Source organism: Streptopelia decaocto (assembly GCF_964273445.1).
Source record: "Streptopelia decaocto genome assembly, chromosome: 5".
In the NCBI taxonomy this organism is placed as follows: domain Eukaryota; kingdom Metazoa; phylum Chordata; class Aves; order Columbiformes; family Columbidae; genus Streptopelia; species Streptopelia decaocto.
Window position 1 is genome coordinate 72,084,303 of NC_138659.1, and position 14,667 is coordinate 72,098,969.

The 14,667-nt window shown below is 56.0% G+C and overlaps 1 protein-coding gene across 2 annotated transcripts; it reads left to right on the forward strand.

Moving 5' to 3' along the window:
- Positions 1-176: 176 nt before the first annotated feature.
- On the forward strand, positions 177-13,710 carry DPYSL4 (dihydropyrimidinase like 4; the record flags this gene model as incomplete). Of its 2 annotated transcripts, none has more annotated exons than XM_082053377.1 (14): positions 177-422; positions 2,986-3,074; positions 3,523-3,707; positions 4,470-4,634; positions 6,296-6,357; positions 6,439-6,519; positions 7,396-7,464; positions 7,550-7,670; positions 8,293-8,449; positions 9,424-9,565; positions 10,716-10,886; positions 12,027-12,206; positions 12,868-13,036; positions 13,572-13,710. In XM_082053377.1, 14 exons carry the CDS (start codon positions 177-179, stop codon positions 13,661-13,663), a joined length of 1,929 nt encoding a protein of 642 aa, XP_081909503.1. In that variant the 3' UTR covers positions 13,664-13,710. The 2 variants fall into 2 exon arrangements, with proteins under 2 accessions (XP_081909503.1, XP_081909504.1); XM_082053378.1 differs by lacking the exon at positions 177-422 and adding an exon at positions 955-1,056.
- Positions 13,711-14,667: the final 957 nt, after the last annotated feature.

Below are 14,667 nucleotides of genomic sequence, written 5' to 3' on the forward strand. Positions count from 1 at the left end.
CGGCGGCCGCACACGGGTGGATGGGCAGGGGCGGCCGGGCGGGGCGGGGGGCGGCGGCCGGTCCCTGCGCGGCTCTTAACGCGCTTTGCTCTTTTCCCCAGGGCGAGGCGGCTGCGGGAGCGCAGCGGTGCCGGCACCGGGGGAGCGGCGGGGCGGCCGCCGGCAGGGGCTCCCCCATGTCGGGGCAGCGGGAGCAGCCCCTGCCCGCCTGCTTCGCGGGGCTGGGCGCGGGCAGCCCGCGGCCGCGGCAGAAGCGCAGCGGGATGTTCTGCAGCGTGGAGGACGCCTTCGACAACAAGACGCTGAACTTCGCCTCGCTTGGGGCCCCCAGCCCCGGGACCTCCTCCGGCGGGCCCCGCCGCGCCCCCGACCCCGGCCCCGCCGCGCCGGCCCCAGGGGAGCTGCCGGCCGGCTGTCCGCAGGTAAGGAGCGGCGGAGCCGCGTCCCTTCCGCTCCCGCCCGCCTGCCGGGCCGGCCCGGGGTAGGCAGGAGCCAGCCGGCAGTCCCGGCCCGATGCCCTGAGCTCCCCGAGTTTGAGCCCTCGGCCCTTCTCCGCCCATGGGTTGCGGAGCCCCGGGGGGAGCGCGGAGCCGTCCTGGCCGACACCCCTCCCGGCCCCGCCGGACAGAGCCCCGCACCGGGAAGGGAGCCGGGAACAGTCCGGTGGAGCGGCTGCTTGCAGGGACGATCCGAAGGGTCGGTGAGCGGCCACGTCTCATTCCGAACTCACAACTTTTACCGGCCCCGGCCCCTGCCCGCGGCTGCAGAGCTGCTCCGGGCGGCAGCGGAACCGGGCAGGGACTGCGCAGCCCGTCCCGCCGCTGGACCCGCGGGGCCGTTGGGGCTGCGGGACCGACCCCGGGGGCTCCGCTCCGCTCCTTTTCCCCCGGGCCGGCTTTGTCTCAGCGCCGGGAGCGCGGCCCCGGGCCGGCGGGGGGAGCGGGCGGGGGGCGCGCACGCACGCAGGGACGTGCAGACACAAACACACCGCAGACACGGGTGGAGCGCGGCGGGAACATGTCGCACCAGGGCAAGAAGAGCGTCCCCCGGAGCACGGTGAGGGGCTCCCTGCGCGGCGCGGGCGGGACCGTGGGTGTTGCAACCCAGGCCCGACCCGACCTGGGGCCGGTCCGGCGGGGCCGGGGTTTTGCGGGTCCGTCCCGGCCGGGTGTGATGGAGCGGGGCGCTCGGGGAGAGCCGCTGTGCTTGTGTCCGCTGATGGGGTTCGGGAGCACGGCGGTGCCGTTGGTCAGCGCGGCCGGAGCAGCCGGCCTTCCCGGGCAGGGGGTGCGGCGGGGCAGCCCCCCCGCGGGCTCCGCCGCTCCCTTTGTTGGCCGCGGCCCGAGCTCGGCGGCCCCGGCGCTTTGTCTGCGCTGGCCGGGGTGCAGCCGGGGTCCCGCCGACAAAGCCCGCCCGGCTGCGGGGACAAAGGCCGGCGGGACCCTCACCGCGGCTGCGGGGCTGCCCCGCCGCCTCCCCAACTTTCCTTTGGGCGCTGGGGCGGAAAACGTGTTTCGGAACCGCTTTTTTCGCGGAATGGGCTTGGAGGAGCGGGGAAGCATCCGCCTGCCTTGTTCCCTGCCCGGCATCTGGCCGCCGCGGAGCGCGGTCGGTACCGATGGCAGCGCCCGGGGCCGCCGGGGCGCGGGGCGGGCGGAGCGGCTCTGCCGGCCCCGGCGCCGCCGGTCGGGAGCAGCGAGCGTGGGAGGGGATTCCCCGCTCCCGGTGCCAGGGCTTCTCAGCAGCAGTCGGGAAAAACCTCTAGACGGCGATGCTTGTTTTCCCTGGATTTGCTGGCTCACGGCTGAGTTCCCTTGAAAACATCCCGGTGCTGCCGGGGCCGAGCTGCGTTACCGTGCGGGAGCGGGTGCGGGGCGTGCGGGGCTGGGCGGCACAGCTGGGCTGGGGTGAGGGTGAGGATGAGCATAGGCCCCGCAAGGGGAGGGGCCGTGGTGGGGCTCTCCCGTGGGGCAGCCAACACTGAGGCTTCTTTTGATTGATTTTATGGGACAAGGGAAGACGATTAAGGCTCAATAAAATCCTGGATAGTTTAAAAAACACAATGCAATTCTTTCTTCTTCTTCTTCTTTTTTTTTTTTTTTATATGTGCTGGTGGTGTTCTTTAAAACAAGACCCTGAAATGTTTTCCAGGCTGTTTTGCATCAGCACACATCACTGTGTTGCAAGTCATCTCCACGTGCTGCTGCGTCCCTACTTGTTGTTGTGCTGAGGCCGTGCTCTTTGTGTTGTCCATTTTGGCCTTGGTGATGTTTTTTCTAGCACTAAACGGAGAGCAGGAAAGGCATCCTCTAAATTAGGTTCCACATTTACATAAATGCCACTGCTCTCTAATTTTTCTGGTTAGAGATTCTGCAAATCTGACAACTGTGCCACTGTCTTGCTTTGAAGCGAGGAAAGACCTTGAGGCCTGTCTCACAAGGCTGTGAAAACTAACAATCGTCGATAAATTACCAGGTTAATAAGATGCACTTAGAAGTCTCAGTAACCGGCGCTGATGGAGGAGGCAGGAACGTGGCTGAGCTGCAGGGTGCTGAGCTTGCAAACCTGCTGAGGGCTTGGGTCAGTCCCTGAACCTGCTCCGAGGGAGCTGGTGGTGGCCTCGGGGTGGCAGGTGCGGGGCAGCGGGGGCTGGAGCACGTGCCCCTCTGCCCGCCCCGCTCGGGGGTGCGCACTCGCACCTCGGACGGGGGGTCGCGCTGGTACCCGGAGCTGCGGGGCTGCCCGGACACCCCGAGGCTGGTACCGCACCTCAGAGCACATCTGTGCTCCTCTCCTGTCATGGGTTCGTGTCATTTCCGTTGCAAAATGCAGGTGGGCTTTGGTGTAGAATAGTTTGGGTATTCAGCTAAACTTGTATGATTGAAGGGCAAATATTAAGTCCTGGAATTAATGAAAGCTCAGAATGAGTAAAGTAACATCTAAAGTAAGTAATATTTTTTAAAAGTGTGGGTTTTTTTCCCTTAGAGTGACCAGCTTCTAATCAAAGGAGGAAAAATTGTCAACGATGATCAGTCATTTTATGCAGACATCTATGTGGAAGACGGTTTAATAAAGTAGGTTAAAATTTTATACTTTATAATGTAATTTTCAAGCATGATACAGTGCCATGGAATGTGAACAAGGTTCCTTTCTGTCATTTTTCTCTCGGAAATATGTTCCCTTTCTGAAAAACAAGGGCAGCTCTTTAGAGTAATGTCAAGATGGAAGCCCATTGGTGTGCTCTTGTGGCTGGAAAGGCGTGCGAAGGGCTGACAGCGCAGCTGCTCCGTCCTGAGCGGGTCCCTGCAACGGCGGCTGGGGTGTCCCCATCCACTGCGAGCGTGGGACCCAGGAGGGCGGGATGGTGGGACCCGCGGGGTGGGACACTGACCCGGTACTGGAGCAGCCAGGGCAGTCAGTGCTGGGGGTGCCGGGTGCCCATGAGTGGTTCTTAGGAGTTGTTTTTGCATCTTTGCTTAAAAGTTGCTGCCAATTAGCAGGAGATCTTAATATCGTTTTCAGACAAATTGGAGAAAACCTGATTGTTCCCGATGGCGTGAAGACAATCAATGCCTGCGGGCAGCTGGTGATGCCGGGGGGCATAGACGTGCACACCAGGCTGCAGATGCCGGTGCTGGGGATGACCCCGGCCGACGACTTCTACCACGGCACCAGAGCCGCCCTGGCGGGAGGCACCACCATGATCAGTAAGACCAGCATTCCAATGGACTTCTGAGTAGAACCTTGTTTAGCAAAATACGCGGGGCCATTTATCCTTGCAGAGATTATTCACCCTCATAGCAGAGAAATGTTAGTTTTTTGCCATAGAAATCAAAGTGCTGCTAACTAGAATGCATTATGTGCCTTTCAGAACCTCCTTCCACTGCCACACACATATATTAAAAATATATAGTTGCTCCTGCTTCACCTTTTAAGAGAATAAAATAGAGGAAAAATTGAAACACCTTTTAATATATTTTTAATAGCTTGGCAAGCGTGTTTTTGTTAGGGTTTTTTCCTGTCTGTGAGCACAGGTTCTGTTTTTGTGTTAGTGTAAAGTAATTCTGATTTCTGGTTTTGTGGTGGTCCCGAGGCCCCCTGTGGTACGTGGCTGAAGGATCGGTGCCAGCAGGTGCTGCTGCTGTGCAACGGGAGGTGCCGGAGCCCGTGGCGGGGGGGGGCTGCCCCTGGAGAATGCAGCAGCGCGCGAGGACGCGCTTTGGGCACCGGCCTCTCGCAGGCTGCGCTGGGTGAAACAAAGGGATAATAGCAGCTGCAGCTTGGAGATCATTTGTTCCATTTGTTTCAGTTTGCCTGGGAAATTTATGACCCTTCGTCTTTAACCAAGGCTATAAAAATGCGTTAGCACCGAGCTGCCTCCGTTCCCGGCGGTAGAGCCGGCAGCGGGCGCTGGTGGCTCCGCGGGTGTTCCTGTCCCCGGTGACGCGGGCCGCTCTGTCTCTCCGCAGTCGAGCACGTGTGCGCGGACGCCGGTTCCAGCCTGCTGGGCGCCTATGAGCAGTGGCGCGGGCGCGCCGACGGGCAGGCCTGCTGCGACTACGCGCTGCACCTCGACGTGCCGCGCTGGCACGACGGCCTGCGCGAGGAGATGGAGGCCCTGGTCAAGGACAAGGGTAAGCCCAGGAGGGGGGGTTGCTGACACCCCCACCATCGACTCATTGAATCGTTTTGATTGGAGGAGACCCTCAAGACCATCAGCCGTAACCCAGCTCTGGCGCTAGCCCGTGTCCCTGAGAACCTCACCTGTACATGTGTTGAACCCCTCCAGGTGTGTAAGCAGCTCCACGGTTATTTGGGCAGATGCCCACGAGCAGGTCGTGCAGGGGGAGCCGTGGTGGTTGTCGCTGCCGTGTTCCTCCTGCCCCATGTAAACAGGGTGCGTGGGGGACCATGCTCTTTGCTATCGAGGTGAGAACGCCCATCCTTTGCCTCTCTGATTTCACATGAGCCATTATCACAAAAACTAGAAGGATTTGCAAAAAAAAAAAAAAAGAAAGCAACTTGCTTTTTAAAGGCAGAAAACGCAGAGTGCTGGCAGACCTCGTTCACCTGCCTCCACCTGTGTGTTTGCTTTGCTTGGGAAGAAGGTAGCTCTTCCGCCTGCTCTCACCTTATGTTTTATAAGCATCTGGGAGTTAAATTGCTTTGTGTGTATGTCCTGTTCATGTGCATTCACCTTTGCACAATGTACATGCAAATCCCTTTTGGAAGCTGAAGGAATGGTATCAGCACCCTGATTCAGGCTGCCTGCTCTACAGAAAAGTGTTTAACTAAAAATGTTCAAGATGAGGCTTATAGAGTAGAACTGAGCTTTAGGCTTTCCACGGAGCCTTCGTTTGTGCCTGTAATTCCTGCACGTGCTGAGGAATCCGCTGGACGCAGCTTACGGGAAAGCAGCCCCTGTGCCAGGAGTTCTTGCATTTCATTAATACTTATTTCCATGTTTGGAACTACATTTTGCTTTCAGATATGCTAATGCAGAGCTAAGTGACTTCAGTGTAATTTGCAGCCTTGCAAGCAAGGGCTTAATTGGTCAATTAACATAGAAATTTGCAGTGAATTTCCTATTAAAATGCAGAGTGGCTCAAGTGATGCCGCCGTTCCAAGCTTATAGCAGGTATTTTTCATATGTACATTCCCATAAAATACAGTTTATTTGTAATTTGATTGTAGTTTGGGATTAGTTGTTGCCTCTATCCATATAAAATACAGTAGCAATTCTCTGGCTTTGACTCAGCGCTTCATGAATCATCCTCTGTGTTAGACAGAAATGATAGAAATGGGGATTGCATGCACAGCACCGCCCATCTCTTTCTCTAGCTAAATAGCACTGCACTAAATAACAGTGCTCTAATATTAGTCTCATCTTTTGCTGTAATGTAGTCTTAGCACTAATGCAAGTATTGTTACTGGAAAGAAACTGAGGATACACCGTGGATCGTACCCACCACTGGAGGGAACACTCAGACTGGGAGCAGTGTGTCTGATTCTGCGTTCAGACCAAGTTACAGAGAGGACCTCAAAGCAGAGATGGGCAGCGGGTTGGGTTCTTTGGTTCAGGTGCATCCAAAGCCAAGGGTGCACTGTCTGTCATGGCTCCCGAGCCTTGGGGTTCAGCTCTGGTGGGGACAGGTCCCGTTCCAGCCCCTTGCTTTGCTTTCCATCTCACCCCCGCCTGCACACCCCCCTGCTCTGAACACCCTGCTCAGGCTGTGCTGCGTCTCTGAGCTCTCAGCTGGGACAGTAAATGCACCTTTGATTTTCTTTTCTCAAGGTGTGAACTCGTTCCTGGTTTTTATGGCCTACAAGGACAGACTGCAGTGCAGCGACGCGCAGGTAACGCAGCAGCGCCCGGCGGCCCTCGCGCTGAGCCCGGCTCTGGCTCCTGACGTTGGGCACCCCGCTGTCTCTTGGCAGATGTATGAAATCTTCTGCATTATTCGAGACCTGGGGGCCATTGCCCAAGTGCATGCTGAAAACGGAGATATCATCGATGAGGTACGGGATGTATTTTCATTGAAGTTAAAGGTCCAGTGGAGTATTTTGATTTAAGGCCAAGTGCTGACTTTAACAGATCACAGAATCATGGGATGGTTTGGTTGGAGGGACCTTCCCAGTGCCCCCCCTGCCATGACAGGGACATCTTCACCAGCTCAGGGTGCTCAGAGCCCCGTCCAGCCTGGCCTGGGATGTCTCCAGGGATGGTTCATCCACCACCTCTCTGGGTATCTGCCCAGGCTCTCACCGCCCTCAGGGGGAAGAATTTCTTCCTTATATCTAATTATGCTCACGTGCATCATTTTTCTTTTTTTTTTACCTTTAGAAATTAAAATCTTGGGTACATAGTGCGAAGAGGTGACACAAGGTAGAACTAAACTTGCAGTTCCTTTTAGCTTATGGTCACACAAGTGTTAAGTGGTGTGGGAGGAGAGTTTAAGATGAAAACAAAATCCCAATCCTGCAAATGGGCTTATTGGGACAAACAGGACAGAGGCTAATTCCCACCTGCCCGGGGTTTTACCTGAGAAACCTTGTCTTCTGCTGGCTGTGAAAATGAACGTGATTCCAGGGAGCTCAGCATCCTCAGAAGTCTGTCTTTAAGCTGCCAGCGTGTTGAGACTCGAGCCCTGGGGGTAAACGCGGAGGATGCAGCAACAGGAGTGCGGTGATGGAGGTGCAGAGCGGGGAGGGTGCAGAGGTGCCACTGGGACGCAGCACGGGGCGGGTCTGCTGCAGTGGCTCGTGGAGTGTCACAGGCTTCATGCGTTTCCATCGTCCTTCAGGTGCCTCTGAAAAGCCGTTTTGTCCCCCGCAGTGCTGCAGACAGGCTGTGGGTGCCACTGACTGCTCTTTTGTTCATCTCCATCCACCCAGGAGCAGAAGAGGCTGCTGGAGCTGGGGATCAGCGGCCCGGAGGGACACGTCCTCAGCCGCCCCGAGGAGGTAACGGCCCCGTCCCTGGGCAGCGCCGGGCTCGGCTGCGGCACAGGAGCCCTGAGCCGCTTGTGCCGCGGTTGCTGTGTCGCAGGTGGAGGCCGAGGCCGTGTACCGGGCCATCACCATCGCCAAACAAGCCAACTGCCCCCTGTACGTCACCAAAGTCATGAGCAAAGGCGCGGCGGATGTCATAGCTCAAGCAAAGAGAAAAGGTAAAGCGTTTCATATTTGCACACTAAGTGAGCCTGTTTAAATATGCCCAAGAATATCGTTCTAGCTGCGAGGTTTAAGAACTTGTTATCACCCAGGTTCTCTCACATTTCAAGGGTGCTAGAACTTGGTGTTGGCTTTTCCTCAAGTGTGCCAGAGCTAATTGCTCTGAGCTGGGAAGATTTGAGGAGATGTGCTTGAAACTTTGACACCTGAATCTCAGTAGATGCAGCTGAAAAAAGGAAATAATTCAGCTGCAATCACTTGTCATGAACTAAATAAAAAATGGATCTGGAGCAAGCTCCAAATAGAGGTGGGGTGAGCAGGAAGAGCTGGGAGCTCCACAGGGAGCAGGACAGGACAGGGACACACAGCCCCCGGCCAGGACACGCTGTGGGGTTCGGGGCAGGCGTCTGGTTTGCATGTACAAACCTATGAAAGGAGAAAACAGACAGATTCAGGACTTGTTTTGACAGCGTTTCCCAGTCGTATGAGGTAATCTGAGGGATTAACGTGACTTTTAAAAGCTGAAATACCGAGCCGGCTGCCGATCAGTGAAACCCTCGCCGTGTTTGTGGTGTGTGAGAGAGGCTCGTTGGCACTCATTAACCGGCTGCTCCGCAGGCACGGTTGTGTACGGGGAGCCCATCACCGCCAGCCTGGGCGCCGACGGCTCGCACTACTGGAGCAAGAACTGGGCCAAAGCCGCCGCCTTCGTCACGTCGCCCCCGCTCAGCCCGGACCCCAGCACGCCCGAGCACCTCGCCGCCCTCCTGTCCTGGTGAGCCCGGCGTGGGACCCGCGTCCCTCCCGATGCCGCCTGCGGCCACGGCGGCGCCGAGCAGGCGCGGGTGGGTTAGAAAAGTCAGGGCCAGAGTGCACGTAGGAAGAACTTTCTGAATGGGATGAGAGGCGTCTATAGATCCAGATAACTGCTAAAAAAAAACCAACAGTGACATATATTCTAAAGAGGAAATAAACATTTCTTAGAGTTCCCTGAAATGTGATTTTTACCTTCTTAGAAGGATAGAGAGTTGTTAATAAGAGAAGTGTTTCATGTTAGTATATCTTGGATAGTCTATAAAGATACCTCAAGACATTTAATATTTTCTTAAAAGAAGCAATACAATACAAACACAGGTCTGGCACAGCTTTGCCATCGATGGGGCGCGTGCTCCCCGGCTCAGCGAGCCCACACCTGCCTGCCCGTGTGCGTCCCGTTCTTGAACTGTCACATAGGATAGTGTATAACGCTTGGGTTTATCCAGGGTCTTGTTTGATTTAACCACATCCTTGCTTTCAAAGAACCTTGGCTGGAGAACCATTTCCTAAAATAATCTGAGATTCAAAAGGAAGGTAACAAAGATTCCTTGTGGTCCCTTCCAGCCTGGTATTCTGTGATTCTAGGATTGAAATGTTGGGTTAAATAGTAAAAGTAATGGCCAGCTTCAGAGAGAAAAGTGCTCATGAGGCTGCTGTTTACATCTCTTAGATGATTCCAGCGCTTAATTCCTGTATAAGTCAATAGAGATGCCTCCAAGCACCTGTAAAAGTTGTCTCTTACCTTCCCTGGGGATGCAGGGATGTGAGCCGCCTGCCTTTGCTGGTGGAACCGTCTGTGCCGAGCGGACGGAGCAGGCAGGACACGGAGCAGGCAGGACACGACCCATCGGTGCCGGACGCGGCTGCGGGGTGGGTGCTGGGGGTGCTGGTGTCCCCATGGTCCCTCCTCTGACCCTGCTGTGCCGTGCCCAGCGGGGACCTGCAGGTCGCGGGCAGCGCGCACTGCACCTTCAGCACGGCGCAGAAGGCCGTGGGGAAGGACAACTTCACCCTCATCCCCGAGGGGACCAACGGCATCGAGGAGCGCATGGCCGTCGTCTGGGAGCAGTGCGTGGTACGTGCCGAACCGCCGGGGTGGGCGCAGGGACGCGTGCGCGGTGCTTGTGCCGGGTGATGTCAGCGTCCTCGTTAAGTCAAACGAGCCCGGAGGTGTGACGCTGTCTAGACTGCTGCTTCGGAGGAGCTTGCTAATGAGAGACAGCGTGACACGCAAATGCCTTTGGAGTGTCTTCAAAGGCTTCTGCAGCAATCATCCGCCCCACTTCTGCTTGCAGTCGCAGAGAAAGACTCTGACAAATTTCCCAAAGGGTGAGATGCGATATTCCTCTTCCCTAGTGCTCACAGGAGGCCAGGGCTGGTGGGTGGGGACAGGGCGTCTCTCCCTTGGTGGCCATGGCCGTGCTTGCCAGCTGCATGGTGGCCCCAGGCCCCACCGGTGGGGACGGGTTCCCCTGGTGGGACATGCTGGGGACAGGTTCCTGTGGGACCCCTGTGTCTGCCGGGCAGAGCTTCAGAACACGAGTGTCTGGAGCAAGTCCCATGTCCCTGCCCAGGCTGTGCCCTGCCTGCCCGGGGGCATCCCCGGGGCTCCCGCCCGCGTCCCCGTCCCAGAGCATCCCCGGGGCTCCCGCCCGCGTCCCCGTCCCGGAGCATCCCGGGGGCTCCCGCCCGCGTCCCTGTCCTGGGGCATCCCCGGGGCTCCCGCCTGCATCCGCGGAGCAGATGTTGCTGGGTGGGCTGCCAGGAGCTTGGCAACCAAGCCACCTTGGAGTGTCTGTCCTAGCTAGGCTTTGTTCAAAGATAAATTGAATTTGTCTTAAGATGATAAATATCAATAGCACTATTCAGGTTCATTTGCTGTCCTTCTTCACTGAAATGTCCTTAACCATCTTTAGTGAACATGAGATGCCTGTACAGGGAGTTGGAACTTACCAATGAAGGGCTTGTTTTCCAGAGACCTTAAATTTCACAGGGTCCAGGGAAACTAAAAACCTCTGCTGTATTATTTAGCCCACAGAGACAGGGCTCAGCCGTCCCGTGTCCCCAGAGCTGCCGCAGCGAGGATCCTCACCCCGCGCGGTCCTGGGGTTGCATCCTGTGATTTCTTGTCCCGGTGCCTTGTTCCCACTGGGGGGAGCGGGACGGGGCTGCTGCCGGGACTGGGACGCGAACTGGTGACCATCCCTCTGTCCGTCTGCCCACAGGTCCCCGGGAAGATGGACGAGAACGATTTTGTCGCGGTGACCAGCACCAACGCTGCCAAGATCTTCAACTGCTACCCCAGGAAGGGACGCGTGGCCGTGGGCGCCGACGCCGACCTGGTCGTGTGGAACCCCAAGGCTACCAAAATCATCTCGGCAAAAACCCACCATTCGGTGAGGCGTTTCAAACACCGTTTTCTTGAGCTGGCTCTTGAGTCGGAAGAGAGTAGTAAAGCCATGTATTCAGATCAGAAAGCTCAGATCGTTCAGCGAGGGAGGGCTGTTGGTGTGGGTAAAGGGATGAAGGGCCTGGCGTTTGCTTTTAAAAACACAATGAAAATATCTTTTTGTTACTGTAAAAGGTAGAACCGTAATTGAGTAGCGGTGACTGCTCTGAGACACTCTGCATCCAGTACAGAAATTCTGGGGACTAGAAGAGTGTAAGTGCTGAACTTGCTCTAAGTATTAAGCTACTAATATGAAGTATCAGCATCCTTCCAGAAGAGCCAGAGCCGTTCCTGCCTGTCCACCAGGGCCGCTCGGGAGAGACTGGGGGCACCTTGGTGACATTCCAGCTGTGGCTTCCCAGGCGCCCCCAGACCCCCCTCCAGCCTGCGCCCGGGGCAGCAGCTGCCGCTGGAGCGGGGGGGTGTGAGGGACGCTGCTGACAGCGCTGATTGGGGTTCATGGGGAAACATTTTGACCCAGGTGGTTTTTTTTCACCAAAATGTTTTTTATTGGAGAAAATTCCCACTATGATTGAAGTATTCAAGTGTTTTCTTTGAAAAAAAAAATAGCAACAGGTTTTCTTTTGGTACAGAAAATTATCTTTTGAATTTTTATAATGCTGCATTTTTTCGGTGTGAACTTTGTTATTTAGAAGATTCGTTAGCGATAGTAATGGGAGCATTTGGAGACGGTGGCGGGACTCTGCGTCTCCCACGCGCCAGCCCTGCGTCCCGTACCCGTTTGGCGGCAGCTTTGCCACCTGGGAGCCAGGAGGAGAAGGGGTGTCCCCGGGGGGCTGAGCAGGCCGGCCGGGCTCAGGGTGGGTGTGCGGAGCAGGCGGGTGTGCCGGGGCGGCTGCGGCGCTGCTGGGCCAGCTCCGGCGTCGGAGGATCCGCCTTCTCCATGCCTGTTCGCTTCAGCTCACCCGTCAGAACAACCTTGTTATCTGAAATACGAAGGGTTAGTTGAGTGCAACTGACTGTGCACAAGGAGCGATGACAGAAGTGGGGTTTGTGTGTAGTTGGCTGGGCTGTCACCTGCTCTTAAATCCTAACTGTATTGAATATCTGTTTTGTTTTTTTCCAGAACGTGGAATACAACATATTTGAAGGCACAGAGTGTCACGGGGGTCCTACTGTGGTCATAAGTCAGGGGAAGGTTGTTCTTGAAGATGGAAAGCTGTGTGTCACCCAGGGCTCGGGTCGCTTCGTCCCCAGAAAGACGTTCCCTGATTTTGTTTATAAAAGGATAAAGGCAAGAAACAGGGTAAGGAGAATTTCATGTGCAATAATCCTGCATTTCTATTGCAATCTCTCTGCATTACTGCTTTGCAATCAGGTATAGTAAGCTTCCTGATGGAATAGGCAACAGGACCAATAATATTATTAATCTTATTTCTTCTTAGGCCTTGGAGATTTGTAATGTTGTCATGTAACTGCTTTGGTGTGTGGCTCGGCACATCAATCAGTAATGAGTATTTTAGAATTACAGCTGGTAATGCTAGCATTATTAGTACTGTTTGCCTATTATAAAGTTACAAAGCAAAAATGTGACTTCTAGGAAACCTGGCTTTGTTTGATTTGCATTGAGGTAGAAGGGAGGGATTCCTGTCCCGCCTGAATTGGGAAGGTTTATGCTATGGTGTTACCAGTGCCTGCTTTGCGTCTGTCGGAGGGTGCTGGATGTCGCGCTCGGTAGTTGCTGGAAATGAAGTAAGAGAAATCCTTCAGTGCGCTGGCCCAGCTGGTTTGGGGGAGGTGACGACACTCAAGCGCATCCAAAGCTTCTGCCCAGCTCTGCCGTCCCTGTGTCCCACGCGCAGTGTGCGGGGCGGGCAGAGCTGCCGGGCGCCCGCGGGGGGACACGGACGGGCCGTCCCGCGCGGGCTGCGTCCCGGCCCCGCGCGCTGACCCCGTGCGCTCCGCAGCTGGCCGAGGTGCACGGCGTCCCCCGCGGGCTGTACGACGGGCCGGTGCACGAGGTCCTGCCCAGCGCCAAAGCCGTGGCCGCGCCGGCCTCCCGCATCGCGCCCTGCGCCAGCAAAGCCCCCGCCGCTCCCGTGCGCAACCTCCACCAGTCGGGCTTCAGCTTGTCCGGTAGGTCCGGGGGCTCCCCAAAAGTTAAGGGGCTGCGGGTGGCGGGTGCCCGGTTTGCATGGCTGTCACAAAGTCCCGGGGGTGTGCGAGCAGTGGTGTGATGCTGAGGAAGAGAAACTTGGGGTTTGCTCGGTAAACAGCAACACTCACTGTTGCAGCAGCCCAGGAACGAAATGCAGCACAGAAATCTCTCCATGTGGTCCAGAAATGTGTACATGCATTGACGGACGTGTATCACAGGGCCTGGGGGGGCTGCGACTGTGGAGGAGGGGGAGGCTGAGGGTTTGAACAAATGTACATTTTAGTATATAGAAACTGTGTAACTACAGGAAAGCCGCTTACAGTGCTTTTCAGAAAGGCGCAATAGAGAAGAAAGATATTCAGGCACAGCCGCTTTGAAGGGTGCTGTGATAACGTAGTGTCCAGAACAGTACCTATGGAAAACACTAGTTTTTCCCAGAAAGGGCACACTCTCAAACCTGTGCGTGTGAAGCGCGGGGGCCCCGCGGTGCCCCCAACGCCGGTGTCTCCGCAGGCTCGCAGGCCGACGACCACATCGCCAGGCGCACGGCTCAGAAGATCATGGCCCCCCCGGGCGGGCGCTCCAACATCACCTCGCTGTCCTGACGGCCCCACACGCTGCGCCCGTCACCCGCGGGCACTGCTCCGCCCGGGAGGGGACGGGGTCACCGCCAGCTCGGGGTGAAACCGAGCGGCTGTCGGCTGCCCCCCCACTTCTTCTCGTAGGTAGACACTAGAGTAACCCCGAGAGGTAGCGCTCCCGTCCCCGTGTCCCCGCCTGTGTTTCCCCGTAGCTCCTGGGAAGCCCTTACCCCGTGCATGTGGGCACCGCTCGGGGCCGGCACCACGGCCAAGGTGCATTTCGGCTGGAATCCGCTCCTTTCCGTAGCAGTGATGCCCTTTCTAGTCGAAGGATTTTTTTAACCGCTGAACGTTTCCGACTCTGGTTTTATTACGGTGACTGCATCTCGTCTGTTCGCAGCATCCCGAGCAGACTCCCTGCGCCCGGGGGCAGCAGCATGTCCCTCCGTCCCCGCAGCGCGTCCCTCTGTCCCCGCAGGGACCCGGCCCCTGGCAGACACCCCAGCGGGCTGCAGTCTTTCTGTTGGGCTTGTTTTTTTAAAGATTATTTATACAGTTTTTCAGGAACCGAGTGTAAGTCTTATAACCAATACCAAGGCTCATTTGAAGGCCAGTTGCATATGACAAACTCTTTTATAAAGGTTATTATAGCCCGTTTATGCTATTTAAAGGTATGTACAGTAAAGGTGAACCTCTATGCCGCAAAGCTATGCATGTACCTCTAGCAGGATGGCTCGCCATTCTTTTTCTCTTCCTTGCTTCGAATAAAGTTCGTTGGAACTCACAAAACAATAGAAGTGGGTCATGCTTAACGCAATAACCTGTAGTAATTTCTACATCAATCATATGTGGGAATTAATTTGTTCTTATAATTTTTATTTAATTTTAAAAATTACTAGTTGTTCCTGCAAATCTACCAAAACTACTTAGAAAGAAAATCAATGCATATTCATTAGTTTTAAATTAAGGCAGTGGAACCTATATATGGTATGGGAAAGACAGAGGGAAACAAAAGCTCCTGGGGCACC